The sequence below is a fragment of the Tyto alba genome, unplaced genomic scaffold (genome assembly GCF_018691265.1).
Source record: "Tyto alba isolate M040663 unplaced genomic scaffold, T.alba_DEE_v4.0 Super-Scaffold_16, whole genome shotgun sequence".
Classification (NCBI taxonomy): domain Eukaryota; kingdom Metazoa; phylum Chordata; class Aves; order Strigiformes; family Tytonidae; genus Tyto; species Tyto alba.
In genome coordinates, this window is record NW_024881278.1 from 18,071,086 (window position 1) to 18,090,623 (window position 19,538).

Here is a 19,538-nt window from a genome sequence, read left to right on the forward strand (position 1 = left end):
TTTTTAGAACCAGGAAAACAGTTGCCACTTGTATTGATTACATATGGAAAACTCTTTGCTACATGACAGCAAGGTAGGAAGAAATTTATATAGGGAGATCTCCCAGTGGTCTCGTTGGCTGGTTCCTGGAGAAAATTTGGATTGTATTCTTCAGTTGGCCAGATATTTCTCCCTCATTCTGAAGAGGTATATTTATTCTTCTGGTATAAATTTTTACCCTCTTAAGAGAAAGTTTGGGGACATACATTTTTCTGCAACTGAATGGGATGGGAATTACTGCTTCTTGTAATAGCCTGACACTTAAAATTATGATGAAGATACTGGTGCTCTTTGCTTCTCTTAGCACTCAGTATTCTGCACATTTCACTTGTTACATCAGAAAATGGCTACCATTTGCTCACAATTAGACTTGGGTTTCCATGGGTTTATAGTAGGAACAACCATAATGTATGAAATGAGACTTTCATCTAGCACAGATATCTACCGGAAGCTGATGTTAAGAAGCATGATGCTTCTGCGCAATATACTTTTCTAGATTCCAGTTATTTATAGTTTTGGGACTACTTGAGCCAAATTCAGGTGTTTTGTCTGAGTTGTCATGTTTGGTGTCCACATATGGAATGAAATTAACTAATTTTTTAACGAACTTAAAAAATATATATATTTTTCTATATGCTGGAAGTATATAGAAAATTACTTTATCATTCAAGTTGTTTCTCTGATAATTTCCTGGGTGTTCTCTCCTACTTATATTGTGGGAAATAATGAATAACCGTTCTGTGAGCCATTCATGATTTTAGACGTGCATTCCCTTCATTTTGGTCATCTCTCTCCAGCCTGAAAAGTCTTTTTTTAGTCTCTTCATTTGTATCTTTGCTTATTCTACTCACTCTGCAACCTCTTTTATTTTAGAGAAGGTAACCATATATATAAATCATGCAAAATGTTGATACACAATGGATATTTATGACAGAATGACATTTTCTGGGTAATTTTCAGTTCTTTTCCTAATAATTCCAGTATTTCTATTGCCTTTTTAACTGCCTCAGAGCTTTCAAATGATTTTTAGGGGGAATAGAGCAACTTTAACAGCTCCTCATTTGAGTGATAATAGCTAATTTTGGACTCATCACTGTCTACCTATAGTCAGCACTGGTTTTCCCCAGGCGTTAAGTTTGTACTTCTTGATGTAGAAATTAATTTGACTTTTTGATCAGCCATTTGGTTCAGTATATGCGATATTTCCAGATGTTGCTGACTTAAAGAAATGCAGTAGAATCATGAAGCATGATTTTTCTTTGCAAAAAAAGTACTAATCTTTTCCAATATATCAAACTCGTGTTTTCATTCCTATTAATTTGCTCTGTACAGAAAAAGGCTGCTACTCCCTGCATCTCAGAAGTTTCCTTACAGCCTTTTAAGGAGATTAATGTAACTTTTATAATTTTATTCCTCTTTTACTGAGATTGATTTAAGCAATTAATAACTCAGTAATTTTATATTTCACATCATCTGGAACACTTGACTTACGTGTAGTCACTTTTCAGCAGATGAGATTTTGCTAAAATATTTTCCTTCTGACATTTTGGTTTGAATTAAGTCTTGAAAATAATGCCTAATAAAGAACAGTAACACCTCTTCCATAGTGAACAGCTGTGAAATACTTTCTTTGCAATCTCTGTTGTGGTTCTATCTTGCCTGAATGCTATACAGAATCACAGAAGCATTAGTTGGTCATCTGCTCCAGCTCAAAGCAGTACTGTTGTGAGCACTAGATCCAGTCAGTCATGATTTTGTCTGGATGAGTCTTGTTATCTCCAGGGACAGAGATTCCACATCCCCTCTGGGCAACCTGTTACTGATGCTGCACTTTCCTTTTAGTGAAAAGTTCTGATGTCCAAACTGAATTTGCTAATGATACCACTTCATTATTTATTGCCCTCACTGATGCTCTGTTAGTCTTCCTTTTTTTCTGACATTTGAAAAACAGTTGTTTTTTTTTTTTTTCCTCCTTCATTCCTTAAGCATGTTGCTTGTTAGAAGCTGATTTTTGTATTGCCTTATTCTGGTTTTACAATTTGGTGGTGGTTATCCTCTCTTATTTAACTTCCTTATTTTAATCTGATTTCCACTGCTTGAAGACAGCTTTTTGCATGTAATGCTTTGCTACACGTGGTAGCTTTTGGAGCAACTTTAAAGTCTTTCTTGGTATGAACTATTTGCTTGTTGAGTGCTAATGGGGTATCTTTGTATAATGCATGCTGTTGTGTAATCTAAGTATGCCATTATCACTAACGCAAAATGTTTCTTTTACAGTTATGCATTAAACTAGGTATTTTTCTTCATTTAGGATTAAACTCAGAGTTGCTTTTCACATGTGAGTTTTCTGGTGAATGGCTATGATGCATGATTGAGTGTCTTATAATAAACTAAATATCTAGATCAAATCCTGTCTAAAAGGGAATAACTTGAAAATCCTTGTTGCTGTGTTTTCGTCTATTGTGGTCTCTCAACTCTTACCTTTGGTACTTGATATTGTCTTGCCTTTCGTTTATAAAATATTGTTTTCTTCCTTTTTGAATATCTTCATCTTCCCCAAAAATGTGACTGATACATCAGTAATAGATCTCTATCATGGAAGCATATTATGAAGACGTTTTACTGGACTATGGAATTCTTTTATGAGGAAGGAGTAGGAATATATGCTTCTTTAACTTTCTTTCAGTGTTTTCTGAACTGAGAATTTGCTTTTAGGTGTTGAAATACTGTATTTTCTCTTGTATTAATAAAGCTTAGAGCTTCATTATAGATTGGAAGGTGTAATAACATTTAAGTGGAACTTCCAGCTAGCTTTGTCTCTAATGACACAGAACTCTCCTGTTGTTTCACCTTTGCTTGACTCATAGGTTTAAGATGGAGACAGCTGTTAAGAGAAATTTTTGTTCTGGTACCTAACGAAAAGCAAAGTACATTGGGCTAGAGCTGTTGACGTTGTATATAAATAACTAATTTTGAATCACTGTACTTTTTCATAGTTGTAAATATTGCACTGAAAAAAAACACAATGACCCAAAGAAAATTTCTTGTATCATAGAGTGTAATTGTTTGCTGCCATCTCTGCATTCCCCACAATACTTGTTAGAAAAGTTAAGGTTTTTTCCTTGATTACGAATCCTAAACCTTTTCCCAATTCACATTTGCTGCATCTCTGTGTTGCTTTGACTCCCTCTTCTCCTCTCTGTTGTGTATTGACTGATGTCTTTCCTTCATTTCCCCATCCCTGTGCCATTGCCCTTTTCCTGTGGTCAGTTTTCCCACCATATCGGAAAGTGGTGAATATAGAGATGAGGGGTTTTTTTTCTGGCTTTTAAAGGTTTGAAATTGAGATACCTTTCCAGGAGCCCTTTAATCTTGCACAAGATGTGAGACACATACTCCCAGATCATGGCCCAAGGATAACAAAGGATGCCTCAGCTCCTCCTAAATAGCAATGCTACCCATTTAGGGAGTAGGAGAGGACCTTTGTATCGCACCACTGAAGTGGAATGCTTGGATCCCAGTTGAACCAAGAAAAGGGGGAGAGGGTTTCGGATACCGAGTTGTTCAGTCACATCCTTTTCTAAAGGAAGAGAAAATTTATCTTGGATGAGTAATCAGAAAGGAAATATTTTGCTTCGTTCTTATTTAACTAACATTTTCACTAAAATAAATAAGCATATGGTCTGAACAAAAAGATGTGAAACTTGACCTGTTAAAGTAATAGAGTTTTGCAGTAACTGATTCAAAAAAGTACCGTTTGTTTTAACACAGTCCCATTTATACAATGCAATTTTGTAATTTGCAGTTTTCTCTCTCCAGATAGCAAATATGGACACATTGTTTATTCAATTCTTTTTTCCTTCTGTTTTGAAAGAAAAAGTCTTTTAAGGTCTATTTAAAAATTGAATAGTTACACTTCATTTAATATTTCTCTTTTTTTTTTCTCTCTCGACAAATTAAAAAAGTGTATGTTACGCGGTCTTATTTTTTTTTCTGTTCCATTTAAAGTTTTCTCCTGCCCAACTCATACTCCCATTCTTCTTGCTAATGAATGTATCATCTAAAAATAGATATGTTCATCATTCTATAATATTTTGTATCTTTCTAGATTGGAGGCCAGTGTAATTGTAAGAGACATGTGTCTGGCAGACAATGCAATCAGTGCCAGGAAGGATTCTACAATCTACAACAGTCAAACCCTGATGGCTGCAGTCCCTGTAACTGTAATACCTCTGGGACAGTCAATGGAGATATTACCTGTCACCAAAATTCAGGCCAGTGCAAGTGCAAAGCAAATGTTATTGGTATGTGTAATGCAAGAGTTTGGAGCCATTTTTCTTGTTTTCTCTGGAAATAAAACACACTTGATTTCTAAATGAAAAGTATAGTAAACTTCTTTGCTGAAGGCAGATTATAAAAATGAATGAAATTAACTGTTGAAAAATTATTAACTTCATAATTCTATCAAACTACAGCTTGAAGCTTAGTTTAATCAACCCTTTAGAAGTTTCTTTATGGCATAGCTACATTAGCTTACATAGCTCCATACTAATAAGTCATAGAAATAATGTGATTTGCTTACTGCATAGATGTTTCTTTTAGGAAATTAACACTTTTTCAAACTGTTTTATACTTAATGAGTTCTAAGCAAATCGTTTCCATGCTAGTTTTCTTAATATACCAAAATAAATGGTTTTTTTTCTCAAAATATTCTGTGCTACAGGGTCCTTTGTGATAAATCTATCAATTTTTTTCTATTATATTTCTTTGAACTGTTCCTATGAAATGCAAAATAAGTCAACATAATTCCACAGATCATGTACATAGCTAGGGTTAGTTATCAAGGGCCACATAATTTTAATTTTGTAGTTCAATGCCAAGCTGATTATAATAAACTGCTACCTTCTGTGTTATTTATCAATTTTTTTACAAGACGTGCTTTTTTGTTTGTTACTCCCACAGGTATTTTTCAGAAATTAGATTTGATTATAGCAATTTATTACTTCCAGCATATTTGAGGGGAGCCACAGCCACATAAGGACAAAATTTATCAAGTGCCCAAAATACACAGTATATATAATACACTTTGAAATGTTGATGTATGGCAATATTATGCAAGGAGAATTTCCTGATAAAGTGAGCCTTGCATGGTAACTGTACATGTCTCAGACTATACATGACTCAAAGAAAAAATCCTTTTCTGCTTTATTATTAAAATAATTAGTAATCTATTTTTTCTTTAGCTAACTATGGTTGTGAGCTGTATTAACAGTGTTCAAGTATATGTTAATTTATAACTCACTGACTTGTGAATATTGACTTATTTGTAATATTGTGAGTCTGTTTCTTCTTTCTTCCCATTTTCAAAAGTAACAACAAACAATGAAAATACCTCTAAACAGACATGAGCCTGAACAGTTTCTGTCCTCTTTCCTGTGGAATGCCTAGTACCTATGCTTTCCATATGATAAAGAGGGTGCTAAAAGTAAAAAATAACCTCTGTACTTTTTAAACCCACTTTCTACATTGATAAAAAGAACTTCAGAGCATTCTTAAATATATAGATATTGTTTGCCTACATTTCACATTTGCATCTGTGGAAACATTTCTTAACTTACTGGGAGTTTGGTATACAAACAATGCACAGTCTGACTCTCACATATTTGATTGTCTACATATTATTTTCAATATTTTATCCCTCTGATTAAAACAATAATTATTTTTATTTCCACTGAAATAGTAATACAAAAAAATGTGCAACTCTATGCTTTCTGCAAATGTATCTCTAACTATAGTGGGGGGCTGTAGTTATTCAAGTGTTTGTTCGCAGGATAAAGAGCTAATTCTTCCCAGACTGGTTTCTCTTTTTTGTTTTCCAAACCAATTGTAAATAAGCATCTGTATATTAGAATGTGTGCAGCAAACTTTAACAAAGAGCTTTCCTTTTTGGATTTCTAAATGGGTTTTTAGAGCAATCTATCTATTGCCATTTTGTCTATTTAAAAAAACACGATAACAGAAAAATGCAACTATGGACTGTGGTGTTATGAAACATGAACTGTTAGAGTTAACACAACTGTTAGATCTTACTAATGATTCTATCACCAGTAAAATACATTAGCACCAATAATTTTATTAAAGTAGGTCATTCATCTAGAATAAAAAGGTAGAAGAATGTGAATTAAATGCCAAGCGTGCTAACTCCCCTGTACTTGTTAACATTGAATGTGATGCCCTGTAGGCCTTCCTCAGTATCGTTAGGAATAGATTACCTGTCAGGAATATGTATGGCATATTCAAATAAGCACTGCGCATATTTTTAAAACTGATATGATATGAATCCATGTAGACCAATTTTAATAGTTCAAAATGAGTCATAATTCTTGTTAACAATACAGTTATTTTTAAAATTTGCAGCAATAGTGGTCCTTTTTTATTTTCCTTATTGAAATTAAATGATATGCCTTAGGTGAGTCATTCATCACTGCTAAAGGAACTTGCCTTCTGTTGGAGTTTTTGAGTTTTTATCCGTATGTATAATGCATTTCCTACCATTTTTAGTTTTATTTTTCTACATGTAAGTTGCTAGATGTATTTTTGTATGCTTTTGTATTTTTTTAAATGATGACCATATTTTGCTACAACGTTGTATATATATTTTTCTATATACAACAATTAAGTGATGGCTTCATAGTAAAGGATTTTCCCATTGCAAGGGAAATACACAACTGTGAATTTGCATTTTTCATATAATAATCTAGTTTGCTTTCTTGTAATGTACATTTTATAAACTAAAATACAAATGCCATCCCTTGGGGCAGGGATAAAGCAAGTGATGACTTTGCAAACAAAGCAAATAGAGCTACAGGATGAAGAAAATAGTTTAGATTTTAATGTACTGTAGGAGTTAACTAAATCATACATTTAGATAAAAATATTTCATTTTGGATTATGGAAAACTTCTGCTTTCACTAAGGGCTAACAATAAACACTAACATAAATGTAATCAATGTTAAAACTGAAGTACAGTGTTAAGTAAATAATTAATCATAATTAGTTTAACTTGTGTTGTCCTAGAGTATATTTAATGTTTTTAATACAATATATAAATTTGTTATCAGAACAGCTTGAGAGCCCTCTGTATTGCATTTCTACAATATAGGGTGAAGAGTTCGTGTAATCATTGATTATGCAACAGGTCCTGTTCTGGGGCACAAAGAGATTAATTCTGGTTTGTCTTAAAAATGTTACAAAGAATCTCTTGCAGAAGTATCTTAAATTGTATTGAGAAGCCAGCAGAAATGCATCACTACTGAAACAAACTGGAAAAGGAAACAGATTTTTGGGATGCCACTGTTATTCAGTGGATTTGTGCGGCCCTGTCATTCCTGTTAATTATGCTGGTGAATAATATTGGTCCTTTCCTTTCTCTCCTCCTTTTTTTTTTTTTTAAAGTGTGGTATACTTACTGTTTTTAAAAATTGGAATTAATAGCTTTTCAGCTTTTTTTTATTAATACCTTTTCTCTTTCCAGGTCTTAGGTGTGATAGTTGCAATTTTGGTTTTAAAGCTCTCAGATATTCTAATGAAGATGGATGTGAGCCTTGTTGGTGCAACAGCTATGGCTCAGTGAACCAGTTCTGCAACCCTCTCTCTGGGCAGTGCAATTGTAAAAAACAAGTGAAAGGGCTTCACTGTGACACCTGCATGGACAACTTTTATGGGCTGGATGTAACTGGTTGTAAGGCTTGTGAATGTAACGTTGCAGGGTCGTTTTCTGGAACTGTGTGCGATGTGAAGACAGGGCAATGTGCATGTAAACCAAATATTGGAGGAAGACAATGCAACGAATGCCTAGATGGCTACCACAAAGTACAGGAAAATCATTCCTTTGTTTGTCTGCCATGTAACTGCGATAAGGCAGGTACAGTAAATGGCTCTCTGATTTGTGACAAATCAACAGGACAGTGTCCTTGCAAAGCTGGTGTGACTGGCCTTCGGTGCAGTCGGTGCGTGCTTCATACGTACAACCTCAGCACGAGCAACCTCCTCGGCTGCCAGCGGTGTGACTGTGACGCTCTGGGCACATTGGCAGGAACAGTCTGTGACCACATTTCTGGACAGTGTGTCTGTTTGCCTCAGCGTCAGGGGAGAAGGTGTAATGAGTGTAAACCAGGTAAGGAAATTGGAAGACAATCTACTGGACGTAGTAAGTTTTGATTTGTTGAGTATCAACATAGTTCCTACAGTTTTTAATAGGTGTTTAGACAGCTTCATGTCTGACACGTCTCTGACTTCTGTTATTAATTGTTTTTCCATTTTTTGCTAACTGTGTAAGTGAAAAGGAAGTATTAACGTCTTCATTGTCATCGAATATTTATTCTATTGACAGAGGTTGTGTAATTCGTGTTATCACTGCAGTTTCAACATGACCAAAATGAAGTTAGGCCCAGTTCTTCTAGATATTGAGGAAAATACACACATTGTCAGGGCCTGTTTACTGAACAAGATGTAAACTAGCATAGTTTGATGAACAGCAGCTATCCTTGTAATGAAAAATGTAGATTTGAAAGGCAGAGTGCAAGCTCTTCAGGAAGGGCACTTCATGCATAACGCTGAGCATGACAGGGGAGGCACAGAGATGGTTGCTTAAACTTTGATGAGGCTGGCAAACGTGCCACTTAAAACGCATTTACCTGCCTTGGCCTTGCTGTGTTGAGGATGTGCTGGCTTTCACAAGGACTGCTTAGAGTTTGGCCCTACAAGTAGGTGACGCTGCAATTGCTACGTATCCATTCAAGATTTTGTACCATATTACTGTAAACAGAGTTTAAATGTGCATTATAAGCGTGAAGCTCTGTAGTTACATTTTAATGTTTTTGTTTTAAAAGGTAGGTGGATAAAGTGAAACGGTAGGTAATACTAACCTACCCTTAGTAATAATATTAAACAGATAGATTTAGTTCAAGTTAAATACATATGCAATTTATTAAAGTAGCAGGTCACATTAAAAGGTACATTATAGCTCCATTGGTTTTAATATGCCATTCAATAATTTGAACAGAGGTTAAAAAAACTGCTTAACCTCCATTAAGTATTTTTAAAAATACTTTCATTTAAATTATTTTAGGTACATATACTAATAAATAAGGCAGCATTCTGTTTTTCTTAGTTCCTCCTCCAGTGCTATTTGACCTGCTAACCCTCTACAGCAGCCACTTAATCAGAGATCGGCAGAGGAGTGATGTCAAGGCTTCCCGAGTCAGTGACTGCCCTTGTCCTTGAAAAAGAAAGGCCAGGGTTTATGCAGAACTAAATGGTTTAAAAAGGCTTAATTGATAGTATGAACAGACTGGTTTGTAGAAAAGCTTACATGGCACTCAAAGGAATACTTTCACAATAGTTCCTGTTTAAAAAAAAAAAAAAAAAATCTTGCTGTAAGAATTATTTTTAAATTTTCCAAGTAATAACCATGTCTGTAAGAATTATTTTTAAATTTTCTAAGTAATAACCATGTATGTGCTGAACACTGAGCTGTCTTCTGCAGGTGAAAGTGTAAATCCTTATCACTGTAAAAGCATTGTATTGTTCTGGTATTTTTACTAACATTTTAGTGTTGATCCCAGTGTGAGCTCATTTACACATTTAATATATATAACTTCTATATAAGTATTCTTTGTTAGTATGTTCCAAAGGAGAGTTTTCTATAAAGCAGGGGTGAGTATAACCTGCTAGTAATGCTGGTATTAAGTTGTAGGAGTATGGTTTCAAGTACTCTAAACGTGCCCTATGATTTTGCTTTGGGACAAAGATAAGAAAACATACTCCGAGTATATATGTAGCCAACACAGCCTAATTAAAAATACGCAACTAATTAATTAATACTGGTATCCCTAAAAACATACTGAGGACTTCTTGGGACATTTCAACTCTGTGGGCCAAGTTTCCTTAGTAGAATACAGGTCATATGTCTTTTTTTAACTCTGTGTGATTATAAGCCTGTTATAGTTAGTGGTGTTTAAAGTAATGTCCCACTGTAGCATAACTTCTGTGTACTTTGATAAAATCTGAGAGGTTTCCAAAAGTTACCAAAATGTTAATGCAGGAAGAGTTGCCAATGGAGAAAAATTCAAACTGGATGTAACTTCGGGAAATTATCTTATTATGGGATTTTTTCTGGAGCATTCATCTGTCTGTTAATCTATTAGCCTGTATCCATGACCTGCTCTCTTCTAGTTCATTATCATACAAGTAACATTTTTGGTAGATTTCTGTACATTTAATTTTTTTTTTTTTTTTAAATAATGGTGTATGCTAAGAGAGGAACATTTGATTCTAACATGAAACCAAGTGAAAGAGCACTTTTATATACAAGATAAATTTGCTTTTGAGATGTCCTAGGTTGCAGTGGTAGAAACTGGATGTTCCCAGCCCCCCAAGTAGTTGTGAACAGTTTGTCCCTGCCTCATTCCGGGACTGTGTTACCACACGGGATGGGATTTGTTATGAGAGCAGTAAAACTATTGGGGGAAAAAAAAAAAAAAAAAAGGGGGGGGTTGGTATATTTTGTAAGTTCTTTCCTCAGTGACCATAGCTTTTCATGGAGCGCTATGGAGAATGGAAAAGATGTAAACCAGCATGTAGGATGTGTGGCTGGGTACAAATACTGTTCCTCTGTGTATGTACTACCTCTCTTCTTGGCCAGAAAAATTAAGTATGTTTTGACAACGTTGTCAGTGTTGTTAACTGTGCATTTTGAAGCACAGTGTGTGGTTAAGAAATGAATGTTACTGCTATAGTTGGTAAGCATGTAAAAGTGTTAAGGGATTGTATAGCTCCTGGAAAAGGAACACCCAAACAATGGGAGAAATAGTAAGAATATGATTTAAAAAGTAAGCAGAATACTTTGCTATGACTTTCATTCTCCCTTTTGAAGAGTAGGTTTGATTGACAAATGTGATCAGTTATGGTTGAATTGGAAAGAAATCTGAAAAAGAATAAGCATAATACTAGTTATATACATAGATCTTGTAGAGTTTTGCAGTGGCTGTCTTAAAATTGGAAATTGGCTCTATTATACAACAGTGGATCCTTCATAAAGCAACTTTTATGAGCCCTTCTAACCTTGCTGTAAATTAAGCTTGCATTAAGTTGTTTCTTACTCTTTCCTGCCAAATTCTAGGTGGTGGAAGTAAATAATAATAATAGTTATGACAAACAGTATGAATTTGTAACCCACTGTCTCTTTGTGTCTACATTTAATTGCGTTTATTTACGTAAATCAGTTGGGGGTAGAACTTCTTCCCGTTTTCCTATCCCTCACTTTTAAAAAAATTTTTACTTGTTACTTCTGAAAAAAAAAAAAAAAAAAAAAAAAAATTGTGGTAGTATCCAGAAACTTAGTTAAATTTTTAGAGCATTTCTGAAAGATTATTACCAAAAAATATAATACCAAATCCTTCACTGCTCTACAGCAGTTTAGGCAGTATGACATTAGGAGAGTCAGGATGTTTAACATTAAGGTATAGATTCTTTATAATTATGAATTTCACTGTTAAGACAAAAACACTATATGCTGTAGTGATCAATCCTGCTCAGCTAAGATGAATTTATTTTCTAGAGATGTGCTTATTTACCCACTATAACCTTTTCTTAGATATTATTTCCATGCAAAATTTCAGACAGACAAGGATCTGTTTTAGCCTGAGTGCTTATCATTTACTGCAACTATAAATTTGGTCCTGGAGAAGTGCTTTGACCTTCTGCAGGAGTCCAGGCTTAAACTTGTTTCCTATCTTCCTGTTACGTTCTTGGAGTGGAGTCGTTCATTGTGCTCAAGAGTGACATTGCTGGGAAATGGTCTCCTCTATTTATGCACAGGATGGGCACTGTACTGCGCAGACAACTGCAGTATGAGATAATACATGCTGCCTCACTAATAACTTCAAGCTATTCAGTCTCTGTGGTGGCTGAGTTCGGGGCCTCTCTGGAATAAAGTGCCAACAGCATGGTTTTTTATGATGCGAATGTATGTTAACTGGAGGCTGATATCACTTCACTGTCCACTTGAGATTTATCTCACTGAGGACCAGAGGCTAAACTTGAACAAAGATTTGAGCAGTAAAATTCTAATGTTTTCAATTTGTTTAGTTCCTCTGCTATTTGGATATGAGCTCACAGCACAACACTGCTGCAAAGACAGAGAATACCACCCTAGGGGTGTATATATAAAGCTATCTCTTGTAAGGCAAAATAAATAATAAGGTCTTGGGTGATATGACATGTTACAATACAATTTGGGGCTCTTTATTATAAAGCAGGACATCGGGAAGTTATTGGACAGCAAAAGAGATTCGGTAATTGAGGACATGACTAAGAAGAAACTGATTGAACTTGATCTGAAGAGAGTGTCTGAGAAGTCTGTGCAAATGCTGTGTATCTGAGTAGCAGTTGAAATTCTCCTGTTGAAATTGTGCAATAATAATTAATAGTAACCAGCTGATAGAGGTAGAAACTCCTATCAATGGCCCTGTCTCAGGGTTGATGTTCAAAGATAGGTACTTGCAGTTGACTAGTGCCAGTTAATAATGTGTCACCGTCGTCATTTGCAGAACTCTCATACAATGCTGCATTTTTAATCAACTGTACCACTCCAAAATAATAATAAAAAAAAAAGGCAGAGCAATCTGTGCAAAAAACCCCATTAATGATCAGGTAAAAACAGAAAATAATTTTGGAAGATTATGTAATTGTATTTCTTACTGGTATGCTGTTATTTGAATTATCTCTTGATCAGACATATAGAAAAGAAATTAATAAGAATAGAATAAATCCATACATAGCAAAACAGGTCATGCAGGTGGGATGGACAGCATCATTAAAGTATATGTGTAAATGCTGTTTTGTTTGGAATTTCAGGCGAAGCTGTGAATAATGGGTGAGTTCTTCAATGACCAGCTTAGAGGTGTAAAAACTCTAACTATATTTATCAGTAATGTGTTAGAGATTTGCATAGATAAGAATGGCTTGTGAGGGCAATTATAATATAGCAGAAGCATACCAAATAGACTATGGGGAAGGTCAAGTGAATGCTCCAGTTCATAACTGGGAATAATATAGGAACAGAAGGATAGGGATCAGAATGAAAGCTTTTTAATAGCAGATAAGTAACTTTTTTTCATCAGTTTTTTAGTTTCTGTAAACATATTTGTGTAGGATATTAGCTCTATGTTGAGAAGGAGTAATATAGAAATTTTACATAGATGTGGGAATGCTCATCAAATGTAGTTTGTCCTAAGAAACATCATCATGTTTCAAGAATTTAGCCAACCACTGGTTGAAAAAGGTTAAAATACTTTCTTAAGGAAATATGTGCATCTCTTGTGTTTTGCAGCTGATTATTGTCAGAGATGAGATCCTGGACTAGAATGGACAAATGTCTGCTCTCATATGTTATTTTTTTAATGTTTTTATTGCTTACGGTGTATTCATTAGCACCTCTCATGTCCTTGGGTCTTTACTTTCCCCATAGACCCATTAGTGTACTCCCCCTATTTTGCATTTGCTCTGTCTGAAATAAAGGCTGAAGAGAGAGCATAAAAAAAATCAGATGGCAACTGGAGGATGAATAATAGCTTTACAAAGTGCCAATGAGAAGATTTAGAAGCTCAGCTCTGCAGGAGAACTATATTGCTTTATTTGAGTTGGTGTGTGTGTTACCTAATCTTTGGTCTGTTGTTTCATCCCCGATTATACACAAGTTAGTAATAATCTTACTGTGTTCACTTTTTGCATATTGTCTCTTCTCAAAATCCCTTTCTTTTCCAGGTTTTTATTTTTCTCCATCCAGTGTCACTGGCTGTCTGCCATGCCTGTGCCACATAGGTGGTTCAGTGAATCAGGTCTGTGATAAATTCACTGGCCAATGTATTTGCCAAGATGCCTCTGTAACAGGGCAAACATGTGAACGTTGCAAAGAACTTTATTTTGGATTTGACTCTGTCACAGGGAGGTGAGTGTTTCTTTTTTATGGTTGTAACAATGTAACCTCCTTGTTACGTTTTCCTCATAGTAGCTCATTCAAAGGTTTAGTGACAATGAAAAGATGTGCTCTAATTATATTAATCCTTCTTTGAATTCATGTGTGCCCTCTGATTTACATGTGGTGTGTTATAAAACCCTCTGTGCTCCCATGAGCTGAAGGAAATGGAAGCTTTGCCACAGATTTAAGTAGAAAAAACATGAAAGCTGCATAATGCTAATGCTGTCTAATGTTATAGCTATTTGGTAATTGTTTCTCTACATTTCCTCTGCATCTTCAGAAAGATGTGTTGGTTTCCGAGGTGTTAATCATTGACTATTAATATGTAGGTAATGTGCCATTCTTATAACCAGTAAATGTTTTTGAAGATCTCAGGATGATATTTTGATGGAAAAAAAAAAAAATAGGTAAAAATTCAGATATCCCTGTCTTTCCAAATTTCTTTTAGCAGCAGCAGTAGAAATAATCACAATACCTTTCCTCTTAAAAATCTGTTTTTCTGAAACAGTGTATTCTTCAGGATTTATTTATGTGCCACAGGGTACATTGTTTATCTAATGTAGCCTGGGGCCTCTAGGTACACTGGAATTTATATGGATATATTCCCTGGAATATAAGGGGAAAAATGTATCTATAGGTAATGCATTGTTATTCCAACTATTGCTCTATCTTCCTTTTCCAGGATCATCTTGCTTTATCCCCACAATCCTAATTTCCTTTTAAATATTGTCCAGAAAGATTGTCCAACTCTAATTCTATCATATCTTCATGCAGACTGGTGGTATTAAATTGTTTCATTATATTTAGTATTTTTGCCTTTCAAACAGCAAACACAGGCAGAAGCAAAATCTGTGCAACATTCCCATCCCTGTGCTCCTTTCCCCCAGCTTGTGCAGGGTAGACATGCTTTTAGGCAGTGATTATCAGTGTCATCTTGCATATATTTGACATAATTCTGCAGATTTTTCACTTTAACTTTTATGTTCTGTCACTCATTAAGAGATTTTAAAAATTATTTTTTACTGTTGTGGGTCACAGAGGCATCTGCTAATGGCCATAAAGTAATCTGTAGGAACAAGGACTTCCTATTTTCACTTCCTGTCATTTCTAGTGGTAAGGAATAAAATCTGTGCAATAATAAAGTTTCCTTTAAAATATATTTTCCTTACTATTAATGATTTTATTTATTTATTTATTTATTTATTTTATCTTGGAATATTCCCCCTCCTCAGTTTTAGCAGGTAATGGAGAGGTTTATGTCCATGTTAAGCAATAGCTTTCCTGAACTAGATATTGTCCTTGAGTTAACTGCATTTTGAGCTGTCTTCTGAAATTCAGAGTATGGAAGTATCTAGAATTATCTAGATCCAGATCTTGTTGCAAAGATGGAAAGTTTTTACAGTTCTGGAATTTGAATCAGAGTTGGCTTTAGTGCCTTAATACTACTTAATCCTCATGACAGTATTGAAGGCTGCTCTGGTAGTACGTTAACATGATTAACTTGTCTTGTATGTGCTTGGCTTCCTTTTGGTTATCGTCTACTTGGGCAATGTACCTCTGTTCCTTAGGCAGAAACATTTATCCACTGAAATTGATAATCCAAGTCTTTATTTGTTAATCTATTTTAATCCATTTCTTGAGCTGTTAATATCTTCTTAAAAAGAGTAATATGCTTTTTCTTCCTCTATAAAGTTGCAAAGTCATTTAAACCATCCTTGCTCCAGGTGTCTTTTAAGGACTCTGTGGTTACAGAACAAAAAGGATATGAGCTATCTGTAGTGGCAAAGACATATCTGTCTTGGCACAATACCAGAAAAGAAGCAAAAGTTGTGATGCACAGAGACTGTGAGGCTTTAAAATTCTCCCACTCTTAGGAATGCATATGTGTGCTGATTTATTTTGTGAGGTTTTTGAGATAAAACGGGAACTCCATATTTTTTAGTGCGTTTCAGTTTATGAAGCAGGAAAATTTCCTTGGCAATTAAAGAATTAGAAATACTGGGTGTTTGCAGCAGCCTGAACAGATCTTTAATGGTTGTGTGCATTGGTACATATTTGAAATGCTTTACCTCTGTATTGTTTACTATAATGAACTGGTCAATGAACATCACCAATTGTTTATCTATATATATATATATCTTGACAGATTACTGTTTATGAAATCCATTTAGCAAGTGAGGTTTTCCCATAAGGATGAAAAATGAAGATTTTAAACAGATTGCTGGAGAGGCTCTAACTGCACCTAGAGAGTCAATGTAATAAAGGTTTCTCTATATTAATATTACAAAACCCATTTATCCTCACAAAATCAATATTGCAATTCATCTTGGCCTGACATTTCTCTTTCCATGTTTTAAAAGTCTGTTTTCCTTGATTATATATAATTCTGTTTTAATAAAACTCAAATGTATTTAACTTAGAGTATCTTGAAGAACTAGCATTTAACAAGAATGCTGAATATATTTTTTACATGAATAAATGTTTCAAAGAATTATTTTTTTGAAAAATCCTTAATGGACTGAATCCTTAATCCTGACTGAAAAGCATGAACTATGTATAACAACAAAGCCAGTTATAGTGTTCTGCAGTTTAGGAAAATGATGCATGTGATTACACAAATATAGTGTGTAATCCTGTGGAACAGAATACGATGACATGTACGCCGTTGTTTGCAGGATCTGGAGCCTGATTCAGTATAGGTGGAGGTAGGGAGCCTACACTTTTCCTAGAAGAAAATGCAACAAGCAGGGAGAAGCAGCCCCACCCTGCCAGGCACTGAAAACTGTTACTGTGACTGTACATGTATGAGAATTTGATTGTCTCATGTGTGAGTGATAATGAAAACTAGAATACTCAGGGGACCCTTATTCATAAGAGGTGCAGTAATATACAGGAGCAGTAAGAGAAGCTTGTCTTTTACTGTTTATCTATTTGAGACACTTTTGTTAACACCTCCTCCCCGAAGTAAATATGTACTAAATATCATCATGTAATGAAATTATGACATAATAAAGTACTGTCTTTCTGAGCAAATAATTCTGTCTTTTTTTTTTTTTTTTTTTTTGTCTAACTAAACTGTTTTTTCAGTCATGACATTTAAATAGCCTAAACAAAACCTCTATTTGAAGGGGGATTTGGATGCACTGTCTACAGATGAAAAGACTTAATACAGTTTGAAAAAATTGCCCTTTTCTCTTGACTATAAAAGAGAGCAAACTACAGTATAGTGGTTTCCAAGAGAGAATGTATTTTATTTATTCCCAAAAGGATATTAGTCCATAAAACAAATTTGCAGCTTATTTTGCAGCTTTAGCTTTTATCAGCCTTTTTAAGGGTGTTGAATGATTACCCAGGAGATCACACAGCATGAGCTGCTGTGGAGTAAAGGAACTGTAATACAGCAGAGCTCTGTGATGGGTAGAAAATGTATGTGAAGAGTTTTCTTAAACTTGTTTAAAAATCTGTCACATTTAATGTCTATTTCACTGATTATTGACCTGAATTTTGGCATCCTAATGTGAAAACAGTTTCCACCCTCCCCTTCTCTCTTCCTTGCCTTAAAAAGTCAATACCGAAACCAGAACTGAACTCACTTTTATTTCTTCCTTCATACAGATAGAAAGAGATGCACCAGGGTGATGGTGATGACTGGGAAAATGTCAAAATAACTTGTGTACAGACACTACCACCTATTTCCTTGGATCTGGTGCAACTGGCCAAAGAAAGATCAGTGAGAGAGAAATTCAACAACTCTTGTCTAGTCTTAGGGTTAGCAGAGCAAAGGGAACATAGCATGACTGTGTCTCCCTTGGACTTCTACAAGGTCTTTTTGATGCTTCATCATTTTGGGACCTGGCATCTGGAGTAATTTAAGGTTCCCTCAAGGATGATGTTGCTTATGTCTGAGAATTGGACTTTCCCAGCTCAAGGCAAGGGGAGTGACATGTAGATTTCCCAGTATGTTTTAGGTGCCCTCTACAGTCCCACATTTCTTCCAGTCCATGTTTTTTCAAAACTCTTCTACTGCGCAACAATTCAAATACAGTGAAATTACAATCTAAAGTACGAAGATTTATTTGCCATTGTTGATTTTCTGTTATGACTAACAATGGCAGTCTGTGTTGCAATGGGTAGCATAGCAGTAATTGCAGTACAGAAAAAAATTGCTTTGCTTGACTTCTGAGATGTTCTAACTCTTTGAATATTTGCATAATCCGACACTGGTATCCCTGCTATAAATGAATGTTAGTGGGGAAATAGGATACCAGGTGAAAACCAAGTTGATTGCAAGAGTTTTCACGTACAAAAATCAAAGCATAAATTAATCCTGAAAGTACTCTACTGATGTCAGAGATATTTACAGAATTGAAATATGGCATTTGTGTGACACAAATGCTTTTAATTTTTTGTTCTCTTTAATTAAAAAATAATTTAACTTACACATTTAACTAAATATTCTTTTTATTTATTTTTAATTTTATCCATCAAGCTGCAAAGAAAATATGTTTTTTATTATAATATTTATATCTCTTCTATTTTGTTTCCTTTTACTGTTTTAATCTGAGGTTTTGTCCTCCCAATTTTTGTCAACATTCATTTTCTTTTATTCACAGCATTTTATTTTTTCATCTTCAAATTACCTTTATGAACAAGAAATTATTAATTGATTTATTTTTCAACAAAATCCTAGTTTCCTCTAAGTTTTAAGGTTGCATGTTTTGTGCAGAAACCTATGAAACCAGTTACGCACGTGTTACTGAACACTACAGCTCTGCAAGGAAGGCTGCAGGACTGAGTGCATAAAGTGGTTATTACCAAACATTATTATCCAGTTTGTGTATGGATCAATGTATATAAAAGCTCTTTTATTCTAAGCAGTTTTTATCTAAATTAGAATATTATTCTGGCATTGAGATGTTAGTGTTTATTTTTATAATAGGCACCTTTTTTGTAAGTTACTTTCTTTATCAGGCTAATAGATTTTCCACTGTGTCTGACTACTGAACTGTTTATGATTTTTTAATTATGTTACCAGGAATCTTTTAAAGAAAACCCTACTGTGCTTAACTGAAGTGGTAATGTGTTTTGATCACTTCCTTGATTTGTTTTTGTTTATAGATGTCAGCACTGTAATTGTCATCCTGCAGGAGCCATTAGTGGGACTTGTCATCTTGTTACTGGACAGTGTGTTTGTAAACAGTTTGTAACTGGCTTGAAATGTGACAACTGTGTTCCCGATGCTAGTAATTTGGATGTCCACAACCTATTTGGCTGCAGTAAAAGTAAGTGGACGTTAGAGGTCTTAAAAGCATGTCTTTCAAATTAATGTGTTTTTATTGATTTAGTGAGTATTAAATTAGGTCAGCAGTACTGAAACTGGGTTTGACTTCTCCCCTCATCCCCCCATAATTTCTGGTCCCTGAACTTTGGGTGATGCTCACAGTGAGTATTTTAGGGG

The 19,538-nt window shown here is 34.8% G+C and overlaps 1 protein-coding gene across 9 annotated transcripts in view; it reads left to right on the plus strand.

Moving 5' to 3' along the window:
- USH2A (usherin) overlaps window positions 1-19,538 on the plus strand; it is a 428,153-nt gene that overhangs the window by 83,790 nt on the left and 324,825 nt on the right. For all 9 annotated transcript variants that reach the window (XM_042789369.1, XM_042789365.1, XM_042789371.1 and 6 more), the window contains 4 exons: window positions 4,148-4,343; window positions 7,574-8,215; window positions 13,867-14,050; window positions 19,199-19,362. In XM_042789369.1, the coding sequence (XP_042645303.1) occupies window positions 4,148-4,343; window positions 7,574-8,215; window positions 13,867-14,050; window positions 19,199-19,362 (1,186 nt within the window). The remainder of the gene's footprint in view (window positions 1-4,147; window positions 4,344-7,573; window positions 8,216-13,866; window positions 14,051-19,198; window positions 19,363-19,538) is intronic.